Source organism: Perca fluviatilis, chromosome 18 (assembly GCF_010015445.1).
Source record: "Perca fluviatilis chromosome 18, GENO_Pfluv_1.0, whole genome shotgun sequence".
In the NCBI taxonomy this organism is placed as follows: Eukaryota; Metazoa; Chordata; class Actinopteri; order Perciformes; family Percidae; genus Perca; species Perca fluviatilis.
Genome location: NC_053129.1, coordinates 13,987,949 through 13,999,416, shown reverse-complemented (window position 1 = coordinate 13,999,416; position 11,468 = coordinate 13,987,949). Strand labels below are relative to the sequence as shown.

Genomic DNA, 11,468 nt, shown 5'->3' with positions numbered 1-11,468 from the left:
ACTTCAAACATTCCTGTAAACACCTGCTTGTATCTCACTTCTGCATCTGTGTGGGTAAAATGCCGCCCGTTCTTGTCCGCCTATGTACAGACAAGACCTCTGCTAGCTACCTCTGGACAGTTATTTTCCTCTGTAGCCATGCATCACATCTCCTCTCAAGATGAAGAGCTCGGGGAGATGAAAAGCAGACTCTCTGGGGGGGGAAACCCGTTGTAAAGAAGAAACCTTCAGGTGAGAAATGTGCGGTTTTGGCAAACAAAAGTTAGATTCATCCAGGTGGTCCCAGACGCCCTATCCAAACAGAGGTCTCAGATTGAGCGGCATCAAGATTGTGTTAAAAACAGCGGTATGTTCGTATCTCTCACTTTAATGATTAATCTGATCAAGGCAACTTTTCATCTGTGGACACCAATGTTCTTGAAGCTCTTTTAACTTGTCATTTGGACATGTAATAACAAGACGTGTTGTGTCTTACACCGGTTTAAAAATCACCATCACAAGCTGAGACGCCTGTCTCTCAGACAGTTGTGATATACAGTGCGACATTACATTATAATGCTTAATCTACTGCAATAAATGCTGTTCTATTCGGCAATGCTGCATGTAAAGCTAAAGTATATCAAGGAGGTCAACTGAAAAGTAAGGTTTACATTTTAATGGGGATTCCTCTGTCCACTGCTTTGACATAATTGTTGCTTTAAGGTGCTGTAAGTCAAGACAGACTGCAGAACTGCCTCTAATACTCTGCATTTTTAACGCACACTCCTTCATTATGGCTTGGATTGGTGGCTTAGCACTCACTTTTCGCTCATTCCTGTGCAGGCTCTGTGCATGCTCTCTCTCTCTCACCTTGCATGCCTGTTCAATGCAACTCTGCCTGACATGCTCCACTTGCTCCACGAGTCACCAATTGACCAAAGGTAAACGTAAACCCCAAGACCCCCCCCCCCAATGCCATTGAGTCACGAGATGTGACAAAATATTGTGTTCATCATTGATTTCAAGTGCCAAAAACGCCAGCGATTTTTTAAACCAGGAACCACAGATGACTTTTCTAATGGTGAAACAAAGCTAGCTTTTGTGCCTTGGTTCTGGGAGGCCGCTCACTCTTGTCATGTACATGTGAAATTAATTAGGAGGAAATACTAAAACACTTGGGTGGAAATTGCTTTTCACCAGATGTTCTACACATGAGGATCAATTTAGTATTCTTAGCATCGCAAAATGACTAGGCTATATAACTTCTTTGCTTGCCTCTTTGATGAAAGCCAATCTGTCACTCAAGGCACATAAAAAGAAGTTGGGGTTACAGTATATGCTACTGTTTGTTCCACTTTATGGAGTCTTAGGTAATGTGATTACTTAACCAGGTTAGGAAAATAGAATGTTTCATTCTGGGGTAAAATTCGACACACTGACAAGAGGCCCAGTGTTCCTCAATGATCCATGCATAAACCGAACGAGTGGTCTTTTCCTTGTCCCCTGCCCCCAAACGCAGAGAGGCCAAATAATCACAGATAAATCACTGTCGGATGTGAGATAGCCATCATAACAGAGGTGTTTAGGTAAAAGTCTGCAGCTGACATCTCATATGTCATGCATATGTTTTTAGTGTGTTTTGGAAAAGAACCAGCCTTTACACACGTCTGTTTGTGGCACTGACTGTGGCAAAACTCCACGATATGGATATAAAAAGCACAGCGTGCAATGACAAAGCAGGAGCCAAGATGAATCGGGAGATCAGAAACACTCATTTCTTGCCTTCTGTTTACATTGCCTGCTCTGCTGCCCAATGTCAAAGATGTGTGAGGAGGAAAAAGGAAACTACTTTGATATAGCTCACTACACTGACAGCCGGACAAATTTAAACATCAAGAATAAACAACTTCTCAATATGGTTGCATTTGTTCAAGCTTGGTCATCTGCTCTTATTGTAACTGACAAAACACACACTAAGCCTCGATCCATGAACCTTTTTCAAAAGTTGTCCTCATTTCCTTGTCTCACATTATGAGTTTTCAAGATATAATATGCCACTGAGAGAGAGCTGGCCCTGGCTGTCTAAGGCAAAGTGACTACACAGTAAAATACAGCAGCTCTTCCCATAGCTTCTGTTGCTCTGTGTATATTCAAGAGAATCCAAGCCATCTGGAGTCTGTTTATTGTATTACAAATGACACATAATGGTAATCTGGCATGTGATGAGAGAATGTGAATTACAGACAGGGGGCATGAAACGGGTATTAACCGTCATTTGATTTCCTTTAAGGAGGACATTTAATTTAAGGCCACATTTTATCTACCTGATTATTCATTACAGTAAGCTCGCCCATAACCGTATGAAACAGGATAAACAGAGGAAACCGCCAATTAAATCACATTCCAGGGAAGATTGGGGGGCTTACTGTATACAGAACAGTTGGTTTAGTGACATAAATATTTACACAAACTGCCACGAATTAAGACAAATGTTACCAGGAAATAGGCTACATTATGAGGGGCCAGAGCGAGGGTTTGTCTAAATTTATTGGCCTCTGTCGAGTCCCAAATTTCAAAAAACTGTTTCCCAGTTTTTCAAAGTGAATGAAACAAGACAACTGTCGCAGCTCTGAGCGAGTCCAAGCAGTAAATCATCCCGCTAAGCTTGTTCTCTTAAAATGATGTGCTTTTCCTTCAAATGTTGAAAGCTTAATGTGATGTGAACATTCATTTTCCACTGACATTTACAGCACATACTAACATGGATCATGTATCTCAAGCAGACAGAGAGAGAGAGAGGGGGAGAGAGAGAGATGGGCGGAGATATGAATAGTTGCATCAGACTGGACCTAGTAGAAGTTAAAGATACATACTGCATGCCCAGGGAGTGGATGTCAGTTAAATGTTTATACAGCTGCTCTGAAGATTATTATTATCATGAAACCACACAGCTATAATGTCATTCTGTGGATGCCAGAGTACAATCAGGTCCTCCCTATAGCCTACTAGCCTCTTCTCTCCCCCTGTCAGACAGCCCTGCTGTTCTGCTCCCTCCAGGCTGTACGGCTGGGATCAGACTCAGCACGACACCATCATAATGAAATGTGACAATAAAATGAGTTTGTTCCGGACTAACTTCGACCATGTGAAAGCCAGTGTTTGCATTTTGTTCCAGCTGTATATATTTATATAAAGATGTTGCAGATTTTCAACATAGCTCCAAAGCTAGTAATAACTGTGTAAGTGTTCAAATCAATGTAAGGAAAAGAAATTGATTTAAAGATGTGTTTGCACACCATAGCTTGTAGAATACAATTACTCTGCTTTCTATCTCAGAGGTGACCCATTTAGCTTTAAAAGGAAACATACTATTGAAGACTATAAAAAAGTTTGGGCAACATTAGCAGCAGAACCAAACGCATTTTCTGCTCTTAACACCACTAGTGTAGCTTAGCTGTGAACGGCTTGCATTAACTGATTTTGTTGGCCACTAGGGGCAGCAGACACAAGCTACAAACACAACTCTGACATATTATCACTTTGTAACTTGACATGGCAATCCTCTTAACTAGGGCTGGGCGATATGACCTAGAAAAAATAATTTCACAAAAAATCTGATTTACGATTTAAATCGATTTTTTTCCACCCTACTTACATACAATCTACAGATGACAAATAAATTGTTCAAAACAAGTTTTAACTTTATTTCATTTTGACTTATACACGCATGCACACACATGGAGCATGTATACCATTATGATTATTCATGCCAATTTTGTGGAAATATATATTATATGTTTGAGTGTTTCCCCCCAAAAAATTTTTTGTTGGGGGTCCACTCCCCCTGAAAGAATGACAAAATTATTATACTATATATAATCAACAAATTATATAATTATGCTTTAAATTCAACAACTAAACGGATGTGTGCGATAAAGCCGTTTTCACATACAGGTAATTCACTTCTCGTTCCTCGCCTAAAAGTTCAATTAATTTTAACTAAAAAAAGTCACGCAACCTTGCCACTATTTTCACCTGTTGCTGAGTGATGTACGTTAACATCCCATGGTCTAGTGAATGCAGCATACCTGTAGCAAGCTCCTTTGTCGTAACTAGCGGTAAAAAACATGGAAGAGGAGCTCCATGCTGCAGAGCAGCAGTTGCTAGTTGTTTAAGCCGCTACAGACCTCCGTCACAACTCGGTCGTATCAGCGGCATTTAGTAGATGTGTCTAGGCAGAGTTCCTTGACACCGGCTCCGGTGCTCCGCATGGTGCTCCGTCAGGTCAGCGGTCGTTGGTGGTTCAGTTATCCGAGAAAAGGTTACTGTGAGCCGGGTACAGAGCACTGCAAGCTGCTGGTCATTTCGGCGGAGATTACGGTTAAGTAAGTAATGAAACAACTAGTTAAAAAAATAACTAATGTTACTCCCTGTCGCTGCCATGTTGTTTGTGTATCTCTATGGCACATGCACAGGGGGGGCGGCTGAGCCCATTTGGAACTACAGGAGCCCAGAGGGGAGCGTCGGCAGATGTTAAGGAGAAAAGCGATTTTCATTTAAACAAGTCGACATTAACTACACATTCAAGTTAATCTATAAAATTGATTTATCGCCCAGCCCTACTCTTAACCAACAGTTGCTTATTTACACATCCAGCAGTTTTGGAACAACATCAGCATTCATTTGGAGTCCTGTTTCTGCCAACCTAGCAAATGTTAGTTCGAAATTCTTTTACCTCTGTTTTGGTCTCCGCCAGCTCCTCAGAGAAATATCCTGCTATTTAGCCACAAAATGCTTGACTGTGTTTACTAGCTAGTCGCTAACGTTGTCTGTTTGCTGGTTAGTGCCGATCAGGCAGGGTACACTGGGTTTATCGGAGCTTTTTCGCCGAAAACAGCTGCCTGCTAATGAGAGCCGTGAAAGTGAATCAATACAGTGACATATATTGTTGACGAGAGCAGCTTAAACAATCGCACAAAATGTTGTCATTGTTTATCCGCGAGGTATTTTAACCATAAGTGTATTTGTACTTGTTTTTTTACAAGTGGTGCCTGTGAATGACATGGTATCATGCTCTTAATGGTTGACTGTAGCTGGGTGGTGATTTGGGAACACAACATTTATAATTCTTATTTGGTATGAAAGAAACAACGCGAGTACAGCATTTTTTCCTCAGGCAGAATGAAAAAAAGGAACGAAAGCCTCGACGGCTGCGTTCCCATGGTAACCGCGCTCACGGGCCTCCCGCAAAAAAAAGACAGCTACAGTAGCTTTGATGAATTTATGGTTTATCATCAGACAAATGAGACAAAAAATTTGCTGCCGCACCCCGCGGTCCCCTGCCTCACTCCCTGCTGCTAGGAGACTACCTCACTGGGAGGACAGCTCCGGAAACGGACCTTCAGTTAGAGGCTGTAGCAACTCAATTCAGCCAGCGTAAACCCCAGTACCCAGGGTCACAACGGGCTGGTGGCCAGCGGCAGCGCTGGGTCTAATCTGTATAACGGCACAAACAGAAAGTTTGCTGATCAGGCTGCACGGTCCGGGATCAGCTAACTTTCTGTTAACCCTAACCCTTTCCCCCGATGCTGAAAAAATCCTAGAGAAAACACTGTATTGGCCTTGCCCTGATTGATAGGAGATGCTCAGTTTTGTCTGACCTTCTCAGTATCTCACATATGATAAAACCCCCACAGTCAAGCAATGTCCTACGTCATCCAACAGTCTAATCACAATGTGTGTAGTTGAAATGTGTTTTGTAGAGAAAATGTTGTTGTTGCTTATGGCTTGATACTGCAGATGAAATATTTGTTGTCATCTTATCCAGTGAGTGATTGAAAACGCTGTCAGTTTGTGTTTGCCTGTGAAGGTCACAACACTTCTATCAGGATGTTTCTATTTGTCTTTTTGGTTTCCTGGACCTTTAAAGGAGCTGCAATTGCACGGAAACAAGCTTCATTTCACTCAGCTGCATACACACATTAATATGTTTAAAACCCAGAAGCATTAAGAGTACAAAAAGCAACCCACTCTTCCAGCAACTATTGCATTAGATCTATATAAACAACTATTAATTGAAACCGTCTTTGCTGGAGATCTGTCAGCTCCCGATCCCCTCTCATGTATAGATACTTGCTAAGTGTTTTCCTTCCTCGGCCCATAAACAGCTGCTTGTGCTTAAGCGGTAAAATGTAAATCTTGACGCTGGCTGTTTATGTAGCCCAAGCTTCTAATCATGCAGACATATAATTGAGTGACGCATGGTGTCTTTATGAGTGGAGCTGCATTCAAAGGGCAGATCCCTGTATTTATGTCTCTCTCTCTCTCTCTCTCTCTCTCTCTCTCTCTCTCTAAAATGGAAGTGGCTGCCTCTCATCCCAACTAGTTTGCTAAATGTAGCATGTGTTAATATGAATTCCTATTGTAAGTTGTTTAAGTGTGAGGTCCGTATGGAGCTAAATGTTTCGTACGGATATACTGATTTCTGATTGTGTGCCCGCCATCAAACTTCACTTTGCTCAGTATGTGTACAAGCAACAAAGGCATGGCTATGACTTTAAAAAAAGACATGTGTCTCATAAATAACTTAAATATGAAATTCTCCTTCTTTGGTTTTAATTAAAGCAAACCATTTCACAATATGATAATTACAATGATATCTTTACTAGTGATACTGATAATTACAAACTGCAGCTCCAGATAAAGGAGCAACCCTCGCTGCCTGATCAAAGCTCCCTTGTCCCCTATTTAGACAGGAAATTAAAACACAAACAAATAAACAGTGTGCCAATTTGCCAAATTATGCACAGCTTCTAGTCTGCGACCCACCTCAACGTGCTTCTCAATATTTGAAACATGCAAGCAAGGTTTGGACCCTGTTTTGTGATCTCCGAGAGGCCATTTAATCTGGGGGTGGACTTGTTGCTCAAATTAGTGGGTAGAGAAGTGTGCCACATGTTCAGTATCCATAAATATTGACTCTGGCTTGCTAGCTGGCCGTCTCTGACCTCGGTGGGTTTCCATTTTGGGAACAACCTATACGAAATGTGTCCCATTTCCCCGCAATCTCTTTCATGCACCATGTGCTCGTGCTCAGCATAGCCCAGCAGTCGTGCTTCTGCTGTCAAACACATGTGGATTGATGAAGTTTTTTTTTTTTTATTGCCTTCCAAATTAAAAAGACAACTCTGCTCGAGTGCCGAATTAGAGGCGAGTCGCGGCAACAAATCGTTCCCTGGTTTTTCGAGCAACATCTCTGAAGATTATCTCCTTGTAGGTATGTTACTGTGTGTGAAGACTACATCTGGCTCAAGGCACAGGAATGCAGGCCCTGTGTCTAGCCAAGTTTCTGTTAACAGCAGGTGAAAGGCTAATAGTTGGATCTGCAGTGTCATCTCAGGGCTTCGTCTGCCCCCTGACTCCTGGAATGTACGTGATGACAAGAGAAGGCCGTACCATCCACATCCAGCACAACATGCGTACGCACGCACACACGTGCACACACACACACGAACACACACACACCCCGTACTGTGGCATGCAAAGAAATGAGCGTGTACAGGACTCTTGGTGGGCAGAGGACAATAAACCATGTCTTCTCGTCTTCCACAGGATTTACGTATTAACATAACAAAACACATTCTATCCTAATCTCCCTCAAATAACCTCAAATATCCCCCCTTGAATAGATTCCTTATACTTTTGTTATAAGTGTTATGTATTGCACATTGTTCTCCCTTCAGGGGGTTTCCATACAAGAAAAAGATACATCTATTAACTGAAGCAAAAGTACATGAAGGTGGTTTGTTGTATATTATTCTTTTGGTTACTGAAGATGATTTCCCCCGAAGGTCAAGGATGAATAGAACATGTGAAGATATCTGACTTACAAATGTTTAGAAAAATATATAATATGCAGGTGAGGGTATGTGAAGGTTTCACGATACAAAACCTAGTCTGGTGTTCATGCTGTACTAACCTGAATTTTAGCCTCAAAATTGTCTTCAACTTGTGGCCGGGTTAGCTCAGTCGGTAGAGCAGGCGCACATATATACAGGTTTACTTCTCGACGCAGCGGCCGCGGGTTCGACTCCGACCTGTGGCCCTTTGCTGCATGCCATTCCCCCTCTCTCTCTCCCCTTTTGTGTCTTCATCTGTCCTATGGAAATAAAGTTATCTTTAAATTATCTTTAAAAAAGACTTGTCTTCAACTTGTCAGAAAGGGTTAATAAATTATGATGACAAGGGTCGGGAAGATAACATAAAGTATAAGAGAGAGTCACGAAATAGATGAATTTATGACAGAGGGTGTTCAGTTCTCGGAGAACTTTTAGTTAGTGTTGTTCCTAGACTGAAGGCCTCGGGTCAGATCAGAGACCGCTCACATTAGTCCATACTGCTGGGACAAAAGGATTTCCAAGAACTCCAGTTTAAGCTGATAACAACAGCCTATGGCTAAACCACCGTTATGAGCACGTACAGATGCTCTAGTGCCTTGTTTTTCAACAAACCTGAAGGTTATGGGAGATGTGGAATCACCAAAGGGATAACAAACTGTTTAAATATGCAAACTTTCCTGCAGCCCAAAAAGTTTTAAGTTTCTGTCTATGGTAAAGAAATGTTCACTGCAACAAGATCGGCGAGTATATATGTTATTACAATGTTATGGAATTAAGCTTAAAAATATGTGTGGGGAAACCCAGTACAGTATATGGGCTTGTTTTGACAAAACTGCATTTTCACTTGAATAATATTTCCCCTTCCTTTTAGCTGTTGTTAAGAGTTTAGAACATAGAAATATGGCCAGAAAGAAAGTTTGTAAACTATTCTGTCCTAATGGGCTGATGGCTCTGTAGTATTATATAACAGCTGAGATCCAACCTCTGTCTTGACTGGAGTTTTATGCTGTATCTTTCAGAGACTATTTACTGCTATCACGAACAAACAAATGCCTGTTGGAAGGACATAATGGCGCTAGTGGTGGTGATGGTCGTGATGGGCTAACGCTGTGTGGCTGAGTCACAGTTTAACCTCTCAGAGCCCCCCCTCTCAGTAGCTCGTTCATTTGTGTTTTAGATAAGCATATCTCTACCTGCCCTCTCTGGCTGCCAGGATTTCGCTCTGCGATGTTGTCCTTTCAATCAGCATGTAATTGGATCAGCCACAGCGATTAGCCTAGATAAGCATGATGTGTCTAGCTCAAAACAATGATTTATATATATATATATATATATATATATATATATATATATATGCTGTATCAGAGCCGCATGATCTTCTCAAACCACTCTGGGCATCACTGATGAAGTCCGTCAACACACACTGACACATTCCTCAGTGCTGGCCTGACACTAACACACACTTTCTCCCCTTCACTCTAACACTTCAACCTGCAAACTCTTTCAGCTGTCTCACACACTCACATACACACATTAACTTACGCCGTGGAGGTCTGCATGTCGTGCCAGCCTCTACTGAGGTTGTTCCTGAGCTCGTACAGAGAAGTCGCGCCCAGCTTCTGTTTGAGGTCTGCGTGCTGCTTCTCTTTGGACGACAAAACCTGCTTCAACGTACTGATCTCCTCCTCCAGCTGGACATACACAAAAAGACAAAGCGCTACTTAACTGTCATACTATCTTATGACTATCAACAATATCACCACTTTCAACAATTCTTGTTGTTTCTGAGTATGCGCATGAGAATGTGCATATGTAAACATACTTTAGCTAACTCTTGCTGAATCTCCTCTCTCTCCTCCTCCGTCATGATGGAGTTGTTTAGGTTGACTTCTGAGGCCATATCTTCATCAGCCTCTCTCAATGGCTCAGAGTCCAGGAAACCTGAAAGAAAGACACACACACACACACACACACACACACACACACACACACACACACACACAATATGTGCATATACAGTACTTGCACTCAAAACACACACCTTTACATGTAAACTCACTCAAATCAGACCAGATATATACAGAAAGAAAAAGAGGGAGAAAGCATCAGATAAAGCCCTCTCTTTCTAATCCTCTCACTCTGGTAATTAAAGTTACTCACAGCTTACTGTGCGAGGCCTTATCCCCTAATCTAAAGCATCTAAATGCCGAGCAGCTTTTACCTGGGTTTGGGTTTAGAGCACTAGGTTCACCAAGTGGTGTTTTGGCAACAGCAGAGGCCCAACTATCACTGCCAACAGATTAGCACGACAATAGAGCAAATCTAAGCAGTAATGAATGAATTCAAATGTTCTCCAATACCCCGCTTTTATGAATGAATGGAAGAATAACTGAACGAATGAACTGGACTGACAAAATTGAAAAAGATTGGATAGAAAGCATGTCACTATAAGCTACCTTTAACTGATACTGGTAATTAAATAAAAGGCAAAAACAATCTGGAAAGCAAAAGAAGCATTAAGAGACTGGCCACCAAAAAAAGTATGAATCTAAAAAGCTTGGATCCAGCGAGGGGAAGACCAAGAAACAGTACACACTGCCACTCAGGTAACGGCATGCACCCAATGGGCCTCTCTGTATTTTAATTGCTAAGTGGATGATCTGGGATTATCCCTCATAAAAATGTTATTGTACTGGAAGGAGACAAAGATATCTTGTGATCTCTGTGGGATTTAATCTATTGCCATCTCTCTGAAGAAAACAGGCCCGGTGCTTTGGCCAAAACACAGCCGCCTGCCCCACCATCATCACCTAATGGAAGTCACTCGAGGGAATGAATGGAGGCTTTTCTTATGGAGATGACCCAAACATTAATGCTGTTGACTACACCCCACAGGCTAAAAAACAATGCAGCAAAGTCTCTCTCACCCCTGTACAAATACAGCAGGTACATACATGAATTATATTCGACGTACATTAAGAAAAAGAGCATATACATAATTTGTATCAGACTAAAGCGGCATCTTAGAGATGATTTTGCGAGCAGTTTCAAAATGTGGCGTGTCCTGAAACTAAGTGAAAGAATATGTCCGTCTTCGGCAATTAGTGGGGTTTCTCTTGAGACTTTCTCACACATTATTGTAGATATGAGACAGCAACATGTGCAGCCAAAATCTGCCACTGATATATTGATACACTGCTGTGAATTGGAATGACATGAAAAGACTGATCAAGCGAGGAGAAAGCATGTATAAATCTGCTCTGGTGTCAGACACACACATGTACAAGCAGACACACACACACACACACACACACACACACACACAGAAGTTCAGCAGGAGGATGTGATAGTCCCTCTGCAGGGACTAATCCTTTAAAACCACAAAAGCAACACATTGTGATGCCATTATCTATTAGCCTTAATCCAAAAGCCAAACATGTTTGATCCAGCTATTAACACCTTCATCAATTATCTATTTATGAAGCAGCATGACTTGACATGGTTTTTTTTTAGCTTCTGGGCGGTCAAATTCACAGGAATATTACACCACCTAGGGACTGCTACCAAGCCATTTTATGATATTTAAAAACA

The 11,468-nt window shown here is 41.7% G+C and overlaps 1 protein-coding gene and 1 long non-coding RNA gene across 3 annotated transcripts in view; both read right to left on the bottom strand.

The window, feature by feature from the left end:
- Positions 1-9,337: 9,337 nt before the first annotated feature.
- LOC120547093 (tumor protein D53 homolog) lies at positions 9,338-9,936 on the bottom strand (the record flags this gene model as incomplete). The annotated part of the gene is made up of 2 exons (XM_039782503.1): positions 9,338-9,568; positions 9,700-9,936. Coding segments are annotated over 2 exons (390 nt in total), but the record flags the coding sequence as incomplete, so codon positions are not given.
- Positions 9,937-10,760: 824 nt separating this feature from the next.
- LOC120547176 overlaps positions 10,761-11,468 on the bottom strand; it is a 36,272-nt gene continuing 35,564 nt past the window's right edge. For both annotated transcript variants that reach the window (XR_005637034.1, XR_005637035.1), the window contains exon 5: positions 10,761-11,132. This is a non-coding gene — a long non-coding RNA (uncharacterized LOC120547176). The remainder of the gene's footprint in view (positions 11,133-11,468) is intronic.